Consider the following 22,603-nt stretch of genomic DNA (forward strand, 5'->3'; position numbering starts at 1 on the left):
GGCTCGCTCCGCCTCCGCGCTGAGGGGCCGCCGCACCCCCGGCCCCCGGTCCGGCCGTGCCCCAGCGGCTCGGGGGGCTCCGGGGCAGGGATGGAGACAGGGAGGTGAGACAGGGATGCAGGTAGGGCTATTGGGCAGGCAGGGGTACGGGCAGGAGTGGTACAGGCAGGGATGCAGGCAGGGATAGAAGAGGGATGGTGCAGGCAGGGATGCAGGTAGGGGTGGTGCAGGCAGGACTGGTGCAGGCAGGGTGAGGGCAGGGATGGAGGCAGGGCGGGTGTAGGCAGGGGTGGTGCAGGCAGGGATGCAAGCAGGAGTGCAGTCAGGGCTGGAGCAGGCAGCGCTGTAGTCAGGGCTGGGGCAGACAGGTGCAGGCAGGGATAAAAGCAGCGGTACAGGCAGAGCTGCGGGCAGGGGCACGGGAAGAGCGAAGGCAGGAGTCAGAGGCAGCAGTGTGGGTCGGGCAGAGGGGCAGGGGGTCCGGGCAGGGCTGGTGCAGGCAGGGGCTGGGGCTGCCCCTGTCCCCACGTGACGCCCGCGCCGCGCGGGGGCGGCTCTGGTTCATTCATAAATCCCGGGGCCGCCCCGCCGCACCGAGCGCAGCGGCGGCGATGGAGCCCCGGTCTCGGTTGTAGGTGAGTGTCTGGCTCCGTCGCCTCGCGACAGCCCCTATCGCGACACAGGGAGCCGGCCCGGCCAAGGGGGGACCATCACGCCCTGCCGCGCGTGGAGGTCCCGGTGGCTCCTGCCTCGCTGTCACCAGCCCTGTCACCAGCTCTGCCTGCATCCTTTATCCGTGCTCCACATCCCTGTCCCACATCCCTGCCCGCATCCATCATCGCGCATCCTACATCCCTGTCTCCATCCCTGCCCCACATTCCTGCCTGCATCCCGCATCCTTGCCTGAATCCCGCATCCCTGCCTCCATCCCCGCCCCACATCCCTGACTGCATCTCCGTCACCGAGCTGGGGCGCGGGGCTGCAGTCTCAGGGGGCAGAGCGGGTCCTCCCCACGCCCCCAGCCCAGCCGCGGTCCAGCCGGACCCCGTGGGTCCCACACAGGCGTGGGGCACAGCCCCGGCCCGCCCCCCGCTCCCCTTCCCACGTGCGGAGGCGCGGCACCACCGGGGTCCCCCGACCCCGAGCCCCCGCCCCGGGCACTGGCGGCGACCCAGGGTCCCGCCCCGTGTCCCCCTCGGGGGGGACAGCCCGGGGACCGGCCCCCTCCTCCAGACAATGGCCGTCCTGTTCCTGTCGGGTCGCCATGGAGACGGGATTCCTCCATGATGGGGAACAGGAGGGACATTCTTCCTGCTCCCCCCCGACCCCCGCTCCCCCCGCCTCGGGCCTGAGGGTCCCCCATAGGGATCCCTCCCGTGGGGCTCCCATCCCGTAGCCGCTCGTCGGGGTCCCCCCATGTGGTCGGAAGCGGGGCCGCCCCACCCCCTTACCCTTTCTCGGGGGTCGCGGGATGGGTCCCCTCACCTCGTGCTGCATCCCAGCAGCTTGGAGATGCCCGAGGGCCGGTGTGGGCAGGGGGTTCTCCTCCTCGGGAGACCCCCAACACCCCGATATCCCTCCAAGGGGTGGTACCCCGACCTGTGACAGTGCTGCCCTCAGCCATCACCGTCCCTCACTGCCAGCTGCGACACGGCCACCCCTGCGCTGTCCCCACGAGTGACAGTCCCCACCCCTTCACGGGCTCCATTCACATTTTTCACTGACCTAATTTTGAGCCGCTTCCAAGTGCCCACCCCTGCCCGATCTGGGGGTCCCCGACAGAGCATCGCCCAACCAGCCCAGGCTCAGCCCCTTCAGCAACCTGGGGACACACGGAGGGAACACACGGCCTCGCAGCGGGAACTGGAGCTCAGCAGCCCTCGGGAAGGGCCGGATACGCGGGAGGGTGACGAGGTCCCTGCCGGGTCGCCAAATGTCGCAGGGCCGATGCCGCGGAGGGGAGTGGGACCCCTGTCCCGGCGGCTCTCGGTCCTCAGGAGCTCGGCCCCCCCCCGGCCCCTCGGTGTCCCCCCCGCGCGGCCAGCTCGGTGACGGAGCCGCTCTCGGGATGACTCACGAGCGTCACCCGTCGTGCTCCGGCGACACCCACGCCACGAGCTGTGGGGCGGCCACCTGCCCCCCGTCCCTGCCGGGAGCCCCCGGCGCGGCTCCCCCCGAGCTTCCGCGGGCACGGAGACCCCCGGCGGCAGAGCTAGAGCTGCGTTTGGTCCCCGGGGACGGCAGCGCGGTGTCATCCCGGACCCGGAGCAGGGACTTCACTCCCCGGGCCGGCTCTGGCTACCAGCACCAGCCACCGTTTTGAGGCTCCAGCCCCAGCCGGGTGTGGGGACCGTGGCCGCTCTCTTCGCGGGGCCGGGGGCTGTGCCCACGCGAGTCCGGGGGTTGGGCGCGGGGGGCGGCTGTGCCTGGCGGGGGTGAGGGGCTCCCTGGGGAGGGGCAGCGGTTCTGCCCCCTCCTCCCCATCCCTTCATCCGTCCATCCCTGCTTCGCTGCTGACCACACCCTCCATCCCTTCATCCTTCCCCTGAGCACACCCTCCCTTCATCCCTCCATCCCGGTCCCTCCCTCCATCTCTCCATCCCGGTCCCTCCCTCCCGGTCCCTCCCGGCAGCTCCGCACCGCGGTGCCGGGCAGGGGCCGGGCAGGAGCCGCCGCCGCCGCCCCCGGCCCGGCCCCGCTGTCCCGGCCGGTGCCTCCCTCTGTCTCCCCCCGCCCCAGGACACGCTCGGGCCGGGACAGACCATGAGCGATGACCCAACACCCTGGGACAACGCGACCGAGAGCGCCACGGTGAGTCCCGCCTGTCCCTGCCTGTCTCTGCCGCCCCTCCCCACGCCTCCAGCCTCGGGGTCCCGCGGGAGGGGGGATGCATGTTGGGAGCTGTGGGGTTCTCGTGGTTGCCGTGGGGCTTCCGTCTTTGCTCGGCTGGGGACGGCAGCAGCCCCGCTGTCACCCCTGCTCTGCCAGTGCTGGGAGCGGGTGACAGCTCTCAGTGCCCTGCGCGCCGCTGGGATGCTCTGAGTGCTGGGGGTCCAGGGGGCTGGGGGCTGCTGCCGGATCAGCCCCTCTCCCCCGGGCAGGGGGAGTGAGCCCCGACCCCCGCGGTGGGGCATGGCTGGGGGTCCTGTCGCTGTCCCCATCCCCAACCCGTTCCCTCTCCCGCTCGGCGCGGGGGCCGCAGGCGGTTCAGCCCCCTCGGCTGCCGTTGCCTTGGTGCATGCAGGGCCCGGGGGCGGCGTGGGGTGGGGGGGCGCGGCGGCTCTGGGGAGCAGCGCTGGCGTCAGCGCGGTGGGGGCAGGTTTGGGGTGGGCCAGGGTCCCCCAGCGCGTCCCCGCGGCTCAGCTCCTCGGCCCCGGGCAGGCGGTGCCCGGCGAGGTGTCCCCTCAGGATGGGTACGTGCTGCTCCTCGCCCTGCTCTCCATCTTCATCGGGGGCACTCTGGTCCTGCTCTCGGGCATCCTGATCATCTGCCGCCGCTGCTGCGAGGCCGACCGCCGGCACTCCAGGTGGGCAAAGGGTGACGCCACTGTGCCCGGGGTGTGTGGCACCACGAGGAGGGTCGGGGGGCGCCTCTGACCCTGCTCCCCCCGCAGAGCCAGCGATGACCCCGAGAAAACCAACACCACTTACCTGGATGACTCGCAGCAGGCGCAGGGTGAGTGACCCGAGTGCTCTGCTGACCCTCCCCTGTTGCATCCCAAGTTCCGGGGAGGGGAAGTGAGGCAGCTCCCGGGCCCTCCCCTCCCAAGGTGCAGCCCCCGGCCCCGCGGCAGTGACCACCACACACCCCTTGTGCCCTCCACTGTCCATCCCTGGCTGTGGAGCAGGACTGGAGCAGGGAATTCCAGGCTGGCATTGAGGCCATGAGTGCAGCAAGTCTGCCAAGCCTCAGCTGAGGAAACCGGGGTGCACCACGGTGGGGGAGATGGTTGCTGACCCCCTTCTCTGCAGATATCACCGGCAAAGCAGAGGACCCCGAGTGCCTGTCGTCCTCCAGCTACCGGGATGCGGAGAGTGAGCGGTTCCTGTCCTCCAGCTCCTCCACTGCCCGGCGCGTCTCCTTCAACGAGGCCGCACTCTTTGAACAGGGCAAGAAGACCCAGGAGAAAGGGAGGAGGTGAAGCTCTGGGCTGAGGGAGGGACAGGGGGTTGGGGCTGCTCCTCCTGACCCAGCTGTCCCATAGGTACACACTGACAGAGGGAGACTTCCACCACCTGAAGAATGCCCGCCTGACTCACCTGCACCTCCCACCGCCTGCCCTCAAGATTGTCACCATCCACGAGTGCGAGTCCAGCGAGAACAGCCTGGCCATGACCCCCCGCCTGCCGCCACCCAAACCCGGTCTTGCCCTCTTCCAGGTGAGCCCCCACTGCCCGAGGGGCAGGTGGGGCATGGGAGCCAGACATCCTGCAGCACCCCAGGGAGGCATCGCTGGGCCCAGGGTGGGAGTGGAGGGCATTGCTGGGAGTAGACACAGGAGGTCCTGGGGTGCACGGGCCCCTCCTGGTCCCCACCCTTATGCAGACCCCCTGAGCCTGCTCTGCTTTGCAGTCCCCCACGGGGGCCCTGCCCCGGCCAGTGCTCCCCAGTCATGCTGTGGGCCCCAGCTCTGCCCTGCCCGGGGACACCTACAACTCCACGGTGGACACCAGCTTCACAGAGGCCAGCCCGTCTGCCTCCTCCGACTCCGGGGAGGGACCCTCGGTGAGTGCTGGGGCAGGGGGCCGGGACTGGGCTGGGGAAGGGGCTCCCAGCCTGCACAGCCCCAAGGGTCCTGTCCTGCTCCCTCCCTGCTCGCCCAGATCCCATCCCAGCCCCCCTGCTCCGTGCCAGTGCTCAGGAAGAGATGTGGGCATCCAGCTAGAAACAGATTCTGCCCCCCCGCCTCGTCCCTGCCCCGGGGGACTTTTGTGCATCTGCTGCAGCCCAGCTCTGCGGAGCGGACAAAGGAGCCGAGTGGGATGCGGGGGGACTGGGGGGGCATGCTTGGGTCCGAGCGCCACTCACGGCCCCCCCATACCCCCAGTTCACAGCAGCACCCAGGAGTGGGAAGGCGGCTGGGGCGGGCAGTGGCGGCCCCGGGGAGCCCCCCCCGACCCCCCCCCCAGGGCACCGTCCTGCAGTTCTTCACCCGCCTGCGTCGCCACGCCAGCCTGGATGGGGCCAGCCCCTACTTCAGGATCAAGAAGTGGAAGCTGGAGAGCACCCAGCGGGCGTCCAGCCTGGACACCAGAGGTGGGGGTCAGCCAGGGCTCGGTGGGGCCGGGCAGGGTGGCTGGACATGTGTGGGTGGGGGGCTGGTGGTGCCCGTTGGGTTTGTTCCCCCAGCCCTGCCCTGCACCCCTCAGGGTCCCCCAAGCGTCGGCAGTTCCAGAGGCAGCGAGCGGCCAGCGAGAGCATGGACCAGGAGGATCGGGACCCCCATCAGACCGACATCATCCAGTACATTGCCCACACGGACGACGTGTCCTTCCACCCCGCGGGGGGCCCCTTCCTGCCCTCCCCCGCCAGCCCCCCACCCTCTCTCGGCAGGTATTTTTCAGTAGATAAGAGGGGACGGGGATGGGTGAGCCGGGCACCGGGAATGCACCGAGGGACCTCGCGCTGCCCTGGGCATGGGGGGCTCCCACCTCTGCGGCTCTGGTGGGGCAATCGGGTCTGGGGTGAGGGGTCTGGGGGGCCTGGTGATGGGGAGGTTGGGTTGGGGCATGGGCACAATGGTGGGGACAGCATGGAGGATTGGCTGGCACCATGGCACCGCTGCGGAGCCTGCAGCGGCCGGGCTGCACATCCCTGCCCGCTGCCTGCGGGGTCAGTGCGGTCCCTGACGTGACACCGGCGTGGTGCCCGCAGGCTAGAGCCAGGCGAGGGGGGCGCGGGCAGCCCCGGCGAGCCCGGCGTGCCCGAGCAGCCCAGCGCCTACCACGACATCTGGAGCCTGCGCGCCTCGCTGGAGCTGTACGCGGCCTCCGAGCGCAGCAACGACCAGGACTCGGTGCGCAGCGACGGCGGGGACAGCGTCTCCTCCGCCAGCGGCGTGCCCCCCTGCCCCTCCCCTTCCCTGGACGAGGCTGAAGGCCCCGAGGAGAAGTTCTGGGGACGGCCCAAGTCGGAGGAGTCGGAGCCCGGCACACGCAAGCTGCTGCAGATGGACAGTGGCTACGCCTCCATCGAGGCGCCCAGCCGGGGGGGCGAGGAGGGTCCCCCCAAGGACCAGACGGCCTCCGAGAAGCGCATTTGCTTCACCAGCGCCGGGCGGAAAGGAACCATCTTCGAGAGCTTCGAGGGCCGGGAGCCGGAGGAGGAGGAGGAAGAAGATGAGGAAGAGGAGGAAGGAGGGAGCACGACCCTGGGCGCAGCTGGCGGGGGACACCTCCGTCCCCACAGCCCCCTGGCCTGGTCCCCGTACGGGCAGATGTTCCCGGGCCGGGAGGGGCTGCCCCGGCGGGACTACAGCATCGACGAGAAGACGGACGCGCTCTTCAACGCCTTCGTGCGCCACGACCCCCAGTTCGACGAGTCCCCGCTGCGGGGGAAGCACCGCTCCCGCACCCACCTGCGCAAGCAGTGGCAGCACACCAAGCAGTTCAGCGACCCCGGCGTGCGGTACCCGGCGCTGGAGCGGCACCGGACGCCCCTGCGCCGCGGCGACAGCGCCAACTACCCCCTGGACTCCCGGTTCCACAGCCCCCTGCCCCGCATCGTCAGCGCCGGCGACGAGGAGGCGGCCGAGGCTGCCGATGGGGTCCCCCCTGCCCCGGCGCTGCCTGACCCCGAGATCCAGGTGATCGTGGAGGAGCCCGGAGAGGCAGCTCCCGAGCCCAAGGCTGGCTCCGAGCCCCCTGAGGACGATGACTGCTCCGGCCCCGGGAGGTGCTTGGGGCTGGGCTCCGGCTCGGAGCTGATGGACAAGATTGCCGGCGGGCTGGAGGAGCGGCTCTATGGGCACCTGAGGAAAGCGGCAGAGAGAGAGACCCCCGAGTGCGCGGTGGCCGTGGCGGCCAGTGATGCCCCCCCCGACCACGGCACGGTCTAGGCCCAGTGTGAGGGGCACAGGGAGGGGCTCGGCCCCACCAGGGTTCGGGGCTCCATCCCCTCCTGCTGCCGGCACGGGGTGCCCGGTGCGGGAAGGGGGTCCCGACCCAAGCCAGGAGGGCGACTGTACCCTCCCAGCGGAGGGGTCCGGTAGCGTGGGGTGGCCGAGCCCCCCGGCTCCCGGGAGCGAGGGCCCGGGCTGGGGGAGCCCCGAGATTCGGGGCGCGGAGGAGAAGCCGGGGGTCAGCGCTGAGGGACTTTGCTGAAGCCCCCACCCCGCTGAGCCCCCGTGGCACCTCCGCTCTCCCCTCTCTCCGTGGTTTTACAAGCAATAAGCCTCTCGTCCGGCCGGGAATGTCCCCGCCAGGAAGGGGCCGGAGCTGGGTGTCCCCGCTCCGGGGGATGCTGCGGTGCCACCCTGGCCAGGGGGTAATTTGGGGAGGGGGGAGTCACCTCCTCAATCCCAAACCTCCCCCTCCAAGATCTGCAGGGAGCCTGGGATCTAAACTGGAATCAGTGGGCCTGGGTCAGGGGGGATTCTTGAGGGGCTCAAGCACCTCCTGGGGAGCCCCAGAGTGGCAGCCCAAGGGCTGGGGGGGCAGGATCGGCCCCGGGGACCCCAAAAAAACCCCCCGGAGGGGTGGGGGGCTGCCCGGTGCGTGCCCCTGGTGCTGCCCCCCGGCCCAGGGTTCAGGGTGAGAGCAGAGTGGGGCAACCCCAGCATGTGCTGTGGGTGGTCCCCAGTGCCCCCCAGCACCCCAGGAGCTCAGTGGGGGCTCAAGGATATTTATTGATTTTACAGAGGCGGCGGCTGCTCCGCAGGGGGCGGGGGTGGGGGTGTGTTCGCTTTTTATTGGGTTTTTATTTGTGTTTCAAAGGATGGGTGAAAAAGAGAAAAAAAAGAAACTGCCCCAGCCCAGCCCTGGCTGTGGTACCTGGGACTCGGCAGCCGGGGGGGGAACAGGCAGGGCCCCCCCAAACCCCCATTGCATGCGAGTAGAGGCCGGGTTGCCCCTTCCCTCTGCGCAGGCTCTGCCCAAAGCCCTCCCTCCATCACCTCTGCGTTTTTAAGTCTATAAACAAAGAAGAAAAACCAAAACCAACCGTGACGTGTCTGAGCTCTTTTCTTACCTTCTGCCCCCCCGGGATGGTGCCTGCCTGCTGTGGGGGTGGTCTGGGCCTGGCATTGCCCCACAAGTGAAAGGTTTGCCTGGGAGGGGGCAAACCTCCAAAAGGAAAAGGAAAAGGAGGAGGAGGGGCTGGTTGTGCCTGCTGGAGGAAGCACATGAAACCCACCTGCTGTTTTCACTTTATTTTTCTTTAAAAAAGAAAAAAAAAAAAGGAAAAATAAAAAGGAAAAACAGGGGAAAAAAAGAAAAAAAAAAAGCCAAAAAAAAGCCAAGTTGGCTGCCAGTGCCCCGATCCCTTTGGAGCCCAGATTCTTCCCAAGCTCTGAGCCCTTCCTGGGCCCTGTTCCCTTCCGAGCCCCTCCGAGCCCCCGTGCAGCATGCAGGTGTCATAGAGTTCTGCTTTGTCTTAATACCTGTTTTTTTCTTTTTTTTTTTCCTCATCTGGTTTATTTTAACACATCACGATGTGTAGGAATCTCTAAATATACCGCAAATATAAACAAAACCAAAAAAAAAAAACCAAAAAAAAAAGAGGAAAATATATAATATATAACAGTAGTCTAAAACATAAAGTGCACGGCAATGGCTTTGCACGACTCTACACGGCCGGGGGGGGCCCGGCAGGGGGGAGGGGGAGGGTCCCACCCCCCCGACCCCTCATCCCACCCTTCCCATCGCAAAAATTGAAAACAGAATCAGTGTCTTGATTGGCAAAGAGTGATTGGGGGAAGGGGGGCAGCGTCCTGGCAGCTGCAGAGTTCAACTTCCAGGTGTCCGGCGGGGAAGGTCCGGCCACTGCAGCTCGGTGTCCTGGCGCTGGCCGGAGCAGGGGGTGCAGGGAGGGAAGGGGGGCTCCTTGGTTGGTTTCCTCTGGTTTCCTTTTGGATTGCAAGCACAGTCCAGTCCCAGGAGAGAGGCAGAGCTGGGGTGAGGAGGGGGACGCAGGCTGGCCCAGGCCCGGGGATGCTGTAGGGAGAACAGAGAGAAGGGGGTTAGGGAGGGAAAGGGGTGCCCAGTTTGGGCTGCTGGCTCTGCTCCTGCCCTGCACCCTGCTCTGGGGCTCCCTCTGGCACCCTGTGCTGTCCCTGGAAAGTTCTGGGAGCTCCCACAGAACGTGATCCCTCAGCCAGGTGAGCCCAGACCTGCCCAAAGCAAAACCCCGAGGAGAAAATGGTGCCAAAGAAATGTCATTTATGCCAAGGAGGGGAGCATTCCCTTCCTTCCAAAGGTTTCTAGGTTAAGGGAGGGGAGTGACCCAGCCAGGCTCAGGCAGCCCTCACGGAGCTTTCCCTTCCAGCAGCATCTGAGCAGGAAGGGGCAGCAGGAGCAGCAGGTCCGGGGAGCCCCATCCCAGGCTCCGGCTGCACTGACTCCCCGCAGGTGACTCACTGCCCCCATGAATTAAAGATGGAGCTGCCACGGGCCTCTGACAGCTGCAGGGGGAGGATCCGGCTTTTATTTCGGGCTTTTTTCACACCACAAAGCTGGTCGTGATCCAGGAGATAACAGAGCTCAGCCCCAGCAGCGCCGTGACGAGCATGAGGCCGGGGGCGGATGAGGCTGAACATGAGTCACTGCTGGCTCCGTTATGAATGAGGGGTGGGAAGGAGGGGACAGGGCTCGGAGCTGGGGAGGAAGGAGCCGGAAGGAGGGGGGGAAGCAGGGACTGGGCTCAGCATCCCCTGGAAGCAGCTTGGGCATGGCAGTGACCTGGCCATGGGTGACAGAGCCACCTCCTGGGCCAGGGGCAGGTCCCATGGGGGCTTCTCTGGGGACACCCTGGAGCTTGGCATCCCTCTGTGCTCTCCAAATCCAGGTGTGTGGTGAGGCTGGGAGCAGGGCAGAGGTGCAAGGGAAAGGGGGTGTCCTGGCACAGCCTGGCCACAGCCCAGGAAGGCAGAGGGATCACTATAGCACCTCTCACATGACAGGGCAGAATAGAGCAGAGCCAGGTGGGCAGAGCAGAGCTTTGCACCCCCAACCCCAGCCGATCCAGGCCTTGGGTACCAGGGACTCTGCAGAGGGATGCTCAGGACTCAGGACTACAAAACACCCCTCAACTCCCTCCCCCTGCCCATGCCTGAGGCAGGCTCAGATGTCCCCCCACCCTGTTGGGCAGACCCCAGGGTGCCCCAGCAGTACCTGGGCAGAGCTCACTGCTGCTTGCAGGTGGAGAGCTTGCGGATCTTGCTGCTGGCAGAGCAGGCCTTGCGGGAGGGGTTGGAGGAGGCGCTGGCCCGGCGCTCGCCCTTGGCCCTGGTGCTCAGCTGCCCCGGCTCCGTCCCGTTCATGCACACGGCCTTGGGCAGCCCCCTGCCGCGGCTCTGCCCGTTCTGCCCGGCCTCCTCCTCAGGCACCTGTCCTGCAAGGGAACGGCCACGGTGAGGGGGTGGCAGCAGAGCCCCAAGGAGCATCCCCCTGCCTGTGCTGGGCATTGATCCTGATGCTGCTGGAGAGCTGAACCTGCTCCTGTGAGGAGCGCAAGGGAGGGATCCCCAACCCGGGATGTGCAAGGCTGGGAGCCTCAGAGTGCACCTCCCTCCCCACTCCCCTCCAGGACTGTTTGGCCCTGTTCCCCCAGCACAGTGTCCCCTCCTCCTTGGACTGTCTGGGACCTGAGGCAGCAGCCTGGCTCCTCTGGGGAGCAGTGGATGAAGTCACTCCTCTTCCTCCTGCCTTCTCTGCAGGTCCCAGCCCCAGGTAGCAACTTTGGGGTACCCAGGGGCTGGGTGTGTTTGCAGAATGGGGCAGCACAGCCTCTCGTGGCAGGGCTGGGGTTCAGGTGTGTCACTGTCCCTTGATGGGTGTCATCAACCCCTCTCCCTCCTCAGCTCCCGGTGACTCAGCAGAGCAGGTAAAGAGCCATTTCCAGAGGCATCTCCTGCTGCCACAGCCACAAGGGGCTTTGATCACATCCTCTCACTCAGGGAGTGCCAGAGGGACGTGGCTGCACCCCTGAGAACACGGCGCAGCCCCCAGCCCAGCGCAGGGCTGAGCAGAGGCTTCGTCAGGCCCCTGGCTCGCCCCCACCGGATCCAGCCGAGGCAATTTCCTTCCAGCAGGAACGTCACGCTCCAGGGCCCTTCAGTTATGACTCAGAGGTTTGAGTGGAAGCAAAGGCTGTAAGACGATTATGTATAATTTTCTTTAAAGGATGCTCAATCCTTTCTCCGCCAAGGCCGGGCGGGACGTCAGCTCCGCTTGCGCCAACGATCACCCCACTGCTGGGAGCTGGGGGGGACGTGCAGGGCTGCTGGGAGAGCTGCTTCTCCCCTGGGGGAGCACAGTGGGGGTCTCTCCTCAGACCCCTGTGCCTTGCTACATCATGCCTGGCCACTGTCAGAGATGGGGAGGGAGGGGTGGGTGTATCCTGGGTTACACTGCAATGATTCCCTCCTGGATCTCCCCCTGTATCCATCCCAACAGCTCCCAGCGTTGCCACAGCTCCCAATCTCTGCCTTGTGGCTGCTTACCTGAGCACTCCTGCCAGAGGAACAGACAGGGACTGACTGACCAGGGACAGCTCCTGGTTCTGGGCACCCAACCCTGACAGTTGATGGCACCTGCAGTGCCCACCAGGCTGGAGCAGCCCAGCTCCTGGCCCAGCTCATCACAAGGGATTGTAGTGATGGTGGGGGTGTTCTGCACCCTCCAGGGCATGTGCCAGTGCCTCTGGCACTCTGGCAGTGGCTGGCACAACAGGAGCCCAGGAGCACAAAGCTCATGGCCCTGCTATGGATTCCTCCAGTGCCTGACCCCTCTGGAGGAGTGATGGCTGCAAAGTTCTAGAAGAGGGGGACACACTGGCCCCAGAGCCCCCAGGCTTGGTGCTCCCTCGGGGGCTCACATGGGTCAGGCTGCAGCCTCAGCCCAGCACAGCCTGGCTGCAGCACCCCAGAGCTCCAGGTTTATCTCCCATCCCTCCATCCCACCAGCACGACTGCAGAGCCTCAAACAACCCCATTCAGAGCAAAGCTGAGCATTTCTCCTTCCCCTCCCTCGGCTGAGCTCGGGCCAAGTCAATTAACATTTCTGACTGGGGAGGGAAAAAAGAATCTATCCAAACAGCTCATTTGTCTTTTGTGTGACTCTTCCCTCCTCCCCTCCTTCCTTGCTTCAAAAGCACAGTCCCGGGAGTCTATTATGGATACCAAGGAGGGAGGTGAATCGTGAGCTAATTTTACCTCCTTCACCAATGACAGTTGCTGACGTTCAAATTAATGAAAATAAAAATTCAGCACGGGCTGAAGTCTTGGCAACTGCTGCCCCCGCGGAACCGCTGACCCAGCGCTGTGTCTGCCCGAGCAGCTCCTGCCCACCTCACCCTCACCACCAGCAGGGCTAAAAATAAAATAAATAAAGGGAGGGCTGAGAGAGGAACCAGGAACGTGGCTGCTCATCCCTGCTACCCCTCACATTCTTAATGGCTCCGCATCCAGCTCATTCAGGCACCAAAAAAGGTTTCAAAACAACACCACAAAGAGCTTTTGAATCGCTGTTTGTCAGACTGAGCACACAGGCACCGTGAGCAGCCAGGAATGCACCTTCCTGAGCACCAGGCTTGGCTCAGAAGCTCCAGTCCTGGCTGTATTTTCCAGCCTCAGACTGAAAAACCCAGGAGCAGGTGCTGCAGGATGGGGCTGCAGCAGAGGAGGGGTTAATGTAGGACAGGAAAGAGCAGAGCTCAACCTCTAGACCAGAGGCAGCACAAAAGCACGATCACATCCCTCCACTGCATGAAGAGTGGGGAGAGGATTCTGCCTCCAGCCACCAGCCATCCTCTCCTACATCCTCTCCTAGCACTTCCCTGGATGGGAAGTTTAACACCAATTGAACCAGGGGCTCGGAACATTTACATCTCCCCACAGAGCTGCATGAATCTTTAAATAACCCTTTAAAAATGAAAGCACTTCCTCAAAGCCCCTTCTTCCTCTGAAGAACACAGGATTTAATGAGGTTTCCTCTTTCCCCCCACTCAAACCCAACACCCACCCCCACCCATGAGTCACTCACACTCCTGCTCTGGCTGCCCAGCAGAGCCACAACTGAAATGATCCTTCATGTACAAGGGGGCTTTTAATTTATATTTTAATGTGGGATCACTGCTAGAAATGCAGCACTGGGCAGGTTCAAAGGGATGCTGCAGGAAGACTTTGGTGGAAAAATTCACATTTATTCCCTCTGCAGCTGCCCCCACCTCTGCAATGCCTCACAAATCCACCAAGCTTCTGTGCTGGGACCCTCCTCATCCTGCTCCTCCCATGAGCATGTTCCTGATGTTGAGGGGATTCCTCCCCACCACAGACACAGCACATCCCATCTCACCAGCCCCTCTCATGCTCTAGGTCTCTAATCCCTCTGAAACAGCACAAATTACATGGAGAACATGGAAGATCTTCCAGTAATCTGCCATGACAGCTCTGATTTGGGTTTAAATGCTGCTGTTTGTATGAGGAGGGTGAAATTCCTGGTGTCACTGTTCCCAGTGTGATCCTTAACCTCAGACACCTGCCTGCATGGGGCTCCCCCTGCTCAGCTGGGATGGACATGGGGGATGGGGGGAGCACTGGCAGAGCTGGGGCCAATCTCCCAGCATGCAGAGGATTCCCCAGGTGTGTCATGTACCCTGAAGACAGAGTCATTTCAGGGCTCTGCTCACAAATAATTGATTCTAGCAAAAGTGGTCCAAAGAATTAACTGTGCTGGACAGCAGAGTCCAGCAGCAGCTGTTCCTGGGAGAAGGGAAGAAGCTGGCACAGGAGTAACAATGGGAGGAGCATCCTGGTTGATCAAATCAAAGACTGAGGAATCTGGAGCACCATGGCTCATTCACACCATTCCACAACCAAGAATCTCCTCCTCTGCTGAAAGGATTATTCAGACCTCGAAGCCTTTCCTAAAAAAACTTTAAACACAAAAAATTCCCCCCTACAACCACTTCTCCCCTACCTGGTACTGTGAAGTCCTGAGTGTAGATGATATCATCTTCAATGTCATACAAGTCATCATCCTCTTCCTCATTGTAGCCATGCAGATCTTCCAGGTAAGGCACCGCCGTCATGCTCCTCCACCTGTCCTTCGTCTCGGGGCTGGGAGGGATGGGCACCAGCGCCTCTGCCTGAGCATGTTTCTTCCTAAACCAGCTGCAGAGAGCCCAAGGGCAGAGCTGGGTCAGTGCACAAGGCATGCAGGAGTCCTTCCCATGAGGACCAGCCCACCCCAATGTTCTGAGCTGGGAGCTCCACCCACGGCAGGTTCAGGAGGGATCAAAAGGTCTGGCCAGGTGTCAGTACTGGAGTGTGCTGAAGGGACACTGGGGACAGGACAGGCACACAGGGCAGCTCAGGGCCTCTCTCTCCATCACCAGCTCCAGCCCAAACTACCTGTAAGTCAAAACACATCAGCAGAGCTGCCAGAGCTCCTGAGTTTTACTACCCAAGCAAGGAACTTCCCCTATCCTGAAGCTGAGGCTGATCCAGCCCAACAGACACAAGTTTGCAGGATCCCAGCCTGAGGAAAGGGGCAGTTACTGCAGCAGTTTCCTCTAAAAGCCAGTTTGCACCAAGGCCACAGCAGAAACACTTCTACTTTATCTTTTTATCCCTCCCTGTCTCAAGGGACTCCTATCACCACCAAACCCTGTGCTGCCACCTGGCCAGGAAAGGATATCAGCTCTGAAAGCTGTTCTTAATCAGATCAGGAATCCAGCAGGCTGCTTCCCAGCAGCATCCCAGAGCCAGATGGGATAAACCTCTTAGGTTTTCATTGTACTCCCATAGCAGAGCTCTGACTCCACACTGTCTGGGACATCTCCCAGTGCTGCATGTGGGCACCCAAAGTTTCTTGGAAGTGCTGCTGAAGCCTCCACACTCCCAGTGACCCCCTAAATGCGAGTGGGAGCAGAGGTTCTTCCAGACACAGGTACCTCTAACACACATTTCCAGCCCACACAAGCCTGATGGGACACAAGTGCTTCCCATCCTGCAGTTGGCATCCAGTAACTGCTGGCCTCCAACCACGGAGGAGGGCCTGAGCCAGCCCAAGAACTCTCACCAACCTGAGCCATCTGGTTTTTATCACCCCAGTTCCAAATTCCTTTCAGGAAGGAAGGCTGAAGGCACCTCCTGCGCAGAGCTGTAATTATCATTTTGTTCTAGTCTTACACTGCTTTGACAGTCGGCCTAAAAAAAGTGGGATTCTAACAAAACTATCAGGAAAAGCGAGGAGTGAGGAGATAAACAAATGGAAATGCAGCTACTGGGACAAATCAGGCAGGATTCAAGGGAGGAGTGAGCTCTCATCCAGAAACTGCTTCACCATCAGCATCTTTAAACTGTTTTCTCTGCAGCAATGGAGTTTTGGAGCCAGGCAGCCCCTTGTCTGCAGGGAGGAGGGGACAGGAACTGCTGCAGGTCTCAGCTGGCAATTGTCACCTCTGGTCCCTGAAGGGGCACTACAGGAGTTAAGCAAAGCCCATCCCAGCTGCTGGAGCAGCAGGAAGGGAGCAGGACCAGCATAACTGAATTCTGGCCTAGGGCTCTTCACAGATGCCATGGATGGCTTCCTTGGTGACGTGCGTGGCACACCACTCTCCTAATCCCATCAATCCATTTCCCTTCCTTGGAGACTGTGCTCAGCGAGGAACTGACTGCCAAGACAGCAAATCCAGCCTGGGATGATCCAGCCTGGCAGGATCAGCAGCACAGGGGCAGAGGAGGCACCAGCCACCAGCTGGTTTGGCCAGGGGCACTGGGATCCAAACTCAATACCAGAGCCCTTGGGAGAAGGGAGGATGCAGGACAAATGAGATCAGAGTGACTGCTGGTAAAAGGAGAGTTTTAAAGGGAAAAAGCCTGGAAGTCTACAGCAACTGGTGTTTTTATTTTGCTGTATTTCAGCTCTGCCTCACTCTTCCCTCCTGTCCTACTTACCAGGAGAGTAAAAATAGGTTTTTATTAGCAGCAGAAACCTGAATCACTGTACTCCAGTCATTATGCTTCCATCCTCCGGGAGGTGATTTCAAACACTTGCATATGCATATATGGTAATGAGGATAGAGAGTGAGAAGAGAAATCCATTGAAGTTCTAAGAAAAATCAAAGACCTCTTGGAAGGAGCCTCGAGCAATTCTGTACAGAGTAGTGGAGTAGTTCCTGGCAAGGATTTTCCAGCAGGGACAGACATTCCGCTTTCTGTGCTGGTGCTGGAGGTTGTCACTGAAGATTTGCTCTTCAGCTGAGGACCACTGGCTCTTGGAACACCCTCATCTGCCTCAGGAAGCCACTGCCTGAGCCAGAAAGCAGCACCTCCTGGTCAGTGATGGCAGTGAGATAAAGCCCCTCCTCAACCCTGCCCTCACCACCACCCAAAACAGGGGCTGGGTCACAGCCCTGCTGATGAGTGCCCTGTTTCACCAGTTATTCCCAGTTTCAGGGATGTTTTCTGAGCCAACTGCACTGGCACACACATGGTTACCTGGTGCTTGTGGCAACTGCTTTAACCCTGAGGGTAAAGAATAGATTTTGGATATCTCAGAAGCGCCCCTTGTGCAAAACATCCCTCTGCAAGAGGCAGATTCCTCTCTGGTCTCTCTTTCAAAGGGCTGGGAGTGGCTTAGAAATGCTTCAGAGTGAAGGCAGCAGTAGTAAGGGATTATTTCTTCCTATTCCACAAGCTCATTGAGGCGCCTGCAAAGCTCAGAACCCCCAGCCAGCAGCAGCACAAGCGTTAATTGTGATCCTGCCAGGCAGAAGTGGTGCCCAGACAGCTGCTGTCAGCCACAGGGAGATAAGACAGCAAGGGTCAAGGACTGAAGGAAAAGAGGAATCTGGGTTGCCCAGTGCTTAATGAGCCTGTTTGGTTTGCAGCTCCCAAGCTCAGATCTCCCATCACAAGTCCTCCCTCTGCTCTTTTCAAGTCCTGCTATAAGCAAGGTTAAAATAAGAATCTTGTAAGCACAGCTGCAGCTTTCCAACACTCCCAGCTATTCACTTCCCATTTGGGTCACAAACATTGCAGTTGGCTTGGTTTGCACAGGGATGGTTTTCTCTGAGAGCAGATGCCAAGCTGCAGATCCCTGCCCTGCCAGCCAGGGTCAGGACAAGTGATTCTCCACCTCCTGTGATGCCATGTAAGGGCCTCGAGCTCCCTGGAAGGTCACTGTCACCACAAGCAGCAATGAACAGGGCTCCAGTTTAGCTCAGTTCCCTCACAGGCAATCGTGGAAGGCACACAATGTCCCAGGGAAAGGCAACACATGCCAGCAGTGTCCCTGCAATCACCACTCCAGCTCTTGTTGGATCAAGAGATGTCCAAGCTCTTCAGCCAGGTTCAGAATAAACAGAAGTATAAAAACAGCAGTTTCTCTCAGCTGGTGGTAGGAGCAAAGGTGGCAGAGATGGCTCAGACTCCTACAAGGAGTTCTGGAGATTCAGTCCTTTAACACACCATGTTACAAAACTGATTTGCAGAATGAGAGTAAAAGAAGGAAAGATCCCTTCCAGGTGCTGCCAGAGGGCAGGAAGATTGAGCCAGGTGCCTCAGGAAGGAAGAGGAATGCTTCTTTGTGTCCTGCTGAAGGGAGATCACTGCCTGGCACTACAGAGGAGGGATGGGGAAAGCCCACAAGGCAGCAGCAGAGGCTCAGAGAAGCCCCTCACCCTCCCTCAAAACACAGTCCAGGAGCACAGTCAGCCCCTGCAAAGGAGCCCTCAGCAGCACCACACAGATTCCCAAGGGGTTTGGTACCCAGGATTGAACAGCACAGCATCCCAGAGCCTCACTCCAAACCCCACAGGGAAGGCAGCAGAGCAGCTCCAGGAGGGCAGGAGGAGACCCCAGCCCTGCAGGTTAATTTGCACCTCCACTAACAAAAAGTGGAAGTGCCTCCTCTCTCGTGCTATGAACTCCTGCAATCGGATCTGAGCCTGAACAAATTAAGTGTGATACTTGTGGAGAGGGAAGGGAAGATGGTTGCCTTGGAAACAAGGGACAGAGGTAGAATTCTGCATCCACTTCATCACTTTAAGTGCTGCAGCAGGTCAGTGAATTAGTAACAAAATGCAGTGTATGAGCAGGAAGCCCTTCAGCAAAAGCACAGGGCAGAGGGGAGGTGGTGGATAATCCATAGGGAGGAGGTTGGAACTCCCTGGCTCTTGGCTGCTTTTCCTCCCTGCCCTACAATCCCCATCCCAGGAGCACCAAATATTCAGAGAGCTGAGCTATGAGCATTGGTTTTCCACTGAACATGGTCCCACTTGGATCCTTCCAGGGAAAGCAGGTTTTCAGGCTCTTCCACTGCCATGCAGGGCTCAGCTTCTGGCAGTTCCTAAGCTCTGAGATGACAGGCTGGGAGAAGTTTAAGTCATTTCCATTTCCAGCTCCAGGTCTGCTCTGCATGGACTGGGTTGAAAAGAGCAGCATTTGCTTTGTCCCACTCCAGTTAAAGTGCAGAGACAGGAGTTTGATGCAGTTCAGCTGCAGGAGGGAGGAAGGCAGCTGGTAGGGATGAAACTCAGCAGACTCTTCCTCCAGCATTCCTCTGCTGCTGCAGGGCAGAAGCATTTGGAATAGCTGACAGGAATAATGGGAGGAATGGCTGGATTACCATTGCTGGGCTGCCTGGATGCCTTCCCTGCCTCCTGCAGCTCTGCTCCCTATGGAACAGCTCCCTTGGTGCTTCCTCAGTGCCCCATAGCCACTGATTTTAACCCTGATCCCACTGCAAGGGGCCTTCACATTTTATGGAAGGTGAAGTGGGGAAGGGTGGATCCTGAGCCCCAACTCTGTGGCTGCAGGACACCTTGGGATCACCCTTCCCACAGGGCAGGGGAACACTGCCCCTTCCCACCACCCTGACACAAGCCTGGTCCAGCAGCCTGAGTGCAAAACTGCTGCCTGGGGCCCAGGGGCTGCTCCTGCTGATTTCAGAGCACTTTGATGATCCTGACTGTCCATATGAGTGAGTCCCCAGGAACAGCAGCTCAAAGACATAAAAGGAGACTTCCAGCAGCATGAAAAGGCACGGGGTGATTCTGGTTTGAGACGGGATCCATCCCAGCAGGGCAGCCTAGGGAAGTTGCTTGATGTTTCTCTGGTTTAGTTCCTGCCCTTAGCACATGCTTTTGGGGGGAGGAGTGTAGAGAAACCCACAATCATTAATGATTTACTCCTGCCAATACATGAAATCTTGGAGTTCTAGAAATCAAACCTCTTCTTACTAAAGTGCTTTCCCAAACCCCTCTGCCAATACCCGAATGCCTGCCTGCTGTCCTGGCTGCTGTGTTCCATTTAGAAAAAAAAAAAACCAGGGTCAGGTTAAGCATCAGGGCTAAGTTTCTATTTAAAGAAAAGCCAGGAGAATGAAGCTCTGGATTCTTTAGCACAAAAAGAAGCTGGACAGACACATCCAAGGCCCAGGCCACAAGCTCTGCTGTGCTTGATGTAATTACTAGATGCCACAGCAGGAGGAAGGAGGCAATTACTAATAGGGGAGAAAAGCCTGTTAAGAAGCACTGGCTAAGCTCACACAAAACTAATAAGAGCCTAAGCCTTGGAAATTCTCCTGGGTTTGCAGGTAGAGTCTTTCCTCAGCCCCTCATGGTGCTGTGGGATGAAAAGCCTCAGCACAGCAGCCGAGGAGCTCGGTGGCTGCCCTGTGCCAGAGGCTTGCTCCAGTTTCTCCAGCTTTCTAACTACAGGCAGTGTCCCTGGAGACCCCTCTGTGCTTCCAGCACAAAAAAAATCACTGCCAGGTGGGAGGAGGGCAAAATGGAGCATCTGGAATTGGGGAACCAGCTCAATCACCTGGCAGTGACCCATGGGGGCCCAGGGCAGTTCCTGAGCTCAGGGTGGCCACTGCAGCCACAGGAAAGGAAGTACTTTTAGTGCTTTTCTCAACACCTACTGATGACTCCATAGACTTAATTCCTGTTTCTTTGCAGTGCTTCCTGACAAAGCAGGGCAAGCTGATCCCCTCTGGTCATGGCCACTGATACTGGGAGGCATGTGCAGGGAAAGGCAGCCTCAAATGGAGGCTTTTAGTACCCAGAGCCCCTGAAAAGCTAGGCATGGGGCTTAGCTACTACACAAGAGTCATCCTGACACTTGATTAATCACCTGGGCAGCTCCATAAACCCTGCCCCCCCAGCCCTGCTTGCACCCTGGTCTCTCCAATCCCTGTTGGAGCCGGTCCCATTTGCTCCCTGCAGAGCCCCAGCGCATTTCAGGCCTCTCAGGCTCTGGCTGTGGCTCCTTGGGCACCTCCCAAGGACCATCACCTGACAGCACATGGCTTTTCCAAAGACACAAGAGGAAAGCAGCACTCTTGCTGCAGCATGGAGTGGGCTCAGCACCACTCTGGATCACAGCCTTGCTTTTACAGCTCCCAGAAGGATCTGGGCAGGCTCACAGGCCAAGCAGCTGCAGTCCAGAGGCAGCTCTGCCTGTCCTCAGAAGCACTTCCCATTTCAAGAGGAGATAAGCTAATGCAGCCTCCGCAGTGAAGCAGCCTCATGATGCTTTTTGTTCTTGTACTTTTATCCGCCCAGGAAATCTCTGCTCGGAGCCAGCGTGTTCAAACAGATCCTTAAAAAAATCCCTCAGTGATAACGGGGCATTTCCCCCCCTGACTATGGCACGGAAAATGGGGGAGGATATGGGGGAGGGAGGACTGTGATATTAAAGAGAAAGAAAAAAAAAATTTCCTATTGTCCTGGAACGGTTTTCCACATACTGACTCCATATGGAGCAAATACCAGGGGATATTTCTGTCCCCAGACTGGCCAGACCTAACACACGTTACTGAACAGTCCTACTTCAATAACACAGCCTTCAGGACCTCCTGTTCTGCTCCATTAGTACTTGCTGGCCTCTGGAAAAAATTATCCAGAACCCTTAATTATCCAGAAGCAGGCACGCCACAAACAGACGTCCAACATATTCCTTATTTACTGCTTAGCAATTCCAGCGCTTCACCGGATGCTCTAATAGGAGGAAAAAAAGCCAAGTGGAGGTTGCCAGAGCCCCAGCAGAGCTGGAGGAAGGAGATCTAGTGACTTCCATGTGTCTGCTGTCAGAAGGAAACAGGAGGTGAGAGCAGGAGCACAGGTACAGGAGGAGCAGGAAGAGAAGGACGGGTAACACTCACTTGTGCTGCCTTATCTGCTGTATTGAGAACCTCTTGGCTGGGTCGTATTCAAGCATCCCTGAAAAGAAGGAAAAAATTCCAGGTGTGACCAAACACTCTCAGCTGAGCTGAAGCCAGGAACACAAAGCTCTGTCCTTCCCTCCCCCTCCCTCCCTGACAGCCATGCTGTGTCCAGTCCTGGCAGCTCCAGGCAGGATTTGCTCCATTGGCCACAGGAAACTCAGTATAAAATCCCAATCCCATTGCTGGCCTGTTCCAGTCTGTTCCTCAGCTTCCCACCAGCAAAGTGGGTAAAGCCCTTCCCTCCCTCCCAGTGCAGGGACTGAGGCTTGTCCAGCCCTCAATCACAGCTCCAAGAAATTCTCCAGGTGAGGAAAATCAAGAGTTTGCATTTCCATGGAAGAACCAAAGCCTCTTGCTCACTGTCCCAGATCCTCTGGTCTAGTGAAATTCTATTCTGAGGAGAACTAACAAAAAAAAAATATCCTGCTGCCCATCCCTGTGTCCTTGGCTAGGATTTGGATTTCTGGGATCATCTGCTGAGGTAGCTGAGGTGGGTGGTGAGCAGAGTGGGGAGAGGAAGAGCAGCTCATCCCTATTTTCTCTGGGAGAGAGGGAGGTGGATTCCTTAAACAGCCTCCTGGGATGCCCACTCTGCTCCACTGCCTTTCAGAAGCTTCACAACTCAACAGAAGGGAAGGAGCAAATTTTGCCATATTCCTCAGAAATGAGTCAATGGAACCCTGAGAGTTTTATCCAGCAGCATCCAAGATATTCTCCAATGAAGGTTCCAGGAATATATTCACCTAATGAACATTAACAAGGCCTCCTGGCTGAGCACTTCAAGGAGTTTTGCTTTTACTGGATGATCCCCTGTTGCTCCTGAAGCACCTGCACTGTCAAGTCTTGCATGAAGAATGAGGGTTTGGAGATGGGTTGGAACAGGAGGAACCCATCTCCAGCAACCAGAAACGTCTGGGAAGCAGCACTCACTGTCAAACAGGAATTCAGAAAGTCAGGACAAGAGCAAAGTGCTGGGGAGAGCCAGGACAAGGACACATTGAGAACTCAGGGGTGGGAAATAGATCAGGCTGGAAAGACATATCCTAGAAAAAGCAGGAAGCTACAAGGGCAGGTGAGATCCTACAATTCAAAGGTCATGGAAGAGATAAATCACCACAGCACAAAAGCTGCTCCAGAACATCTTCCCTGACATATCACATCAGATATGGGCAAAGAGGGGGGGATAGGACAATATAGTGGGGAAAGC

At 59.6% G+C, this 22,603-nt stretch overlaps 2 protein-coding genes across 3 annotated transcripts in view; one reads left to right on the plus strand and one right to left on the minus strand.

Moving 5' to 3' along the window:
• Positions 1 to 11: 11 nt before the first annotated feature.
• Positions 12 to 8,160, plus strand: LOC117008294 (CACN subunit beta associated regulatory protein). The gene is given in 11 exon segments (XM_033082013.1): positions 12 to 635; positions 2,740 to 2,811; positions 3,382 to 3,527; positions 3,615 to 3,676; positions 3,973 to 4,138; positions 4,206 to 4,380; positions 4,574 to 4,726; positions 5,049 to 5,120; positions 5,122 to 5,257; positions 5,371 to 5,554; positions 5,876 to 8,160. Coding segments are annotated over 10 exon segments (2,325 nt in total). The 5' UTR covers positions 12 to 635; positions 2,740 to 2,763; the 3' UTR covers positions 7,059 to 8,160.
• A 443-nt stretch (positions 8,161 to 8,603) lies between these two features.
• Positions 8,604 to 22,603, minus strand: part of STK11 (serine/threonine kinase 11) — a 31,600-nt gene continuing 17,600 nt past the window's right edge. For both annotated transcript variants that reach the window (XM_033082015.2, XM_033082014.1), the window contains 4 exons: positions 21,334 to 21,391; positions 14,137 to 14,330; positions 10,330 to 10,549; positions 8,604 to 9,153 (listed from right to left, as the gene is read on the minus strand). In XM_033082015.2, coding sequence (XP_032937906.1) covers positions 10,341 to 10,549; positions 14,137 to 14,330; positions 21,334 to 21,391 — 461 coding nt within the window. In that variant the 3' untranslated portion in view covers positions 8,604 to 9,153; positions 10,330 to 10,340. The remainder of the gene's footprint in view (positions 9,154 to 10,329; positions 10,550 to 14,136; positions 14,331 to 21,333; positions 21,392 to 22,603) is intronic.

This window comes from Catharus ustulatus, chromosome 29, assembly GCF_009819885.2.
Source record: "Catharus ustulatus isolate bCatUst1 chromosome 29, bCatUst1.pri.v2, whole genome shotgun sequence".
NCBI lineage: Eukaryota > Metazoa > Chordata > Aves > Passeriformes > Turdidae > Catharus > Catharus ustulatus.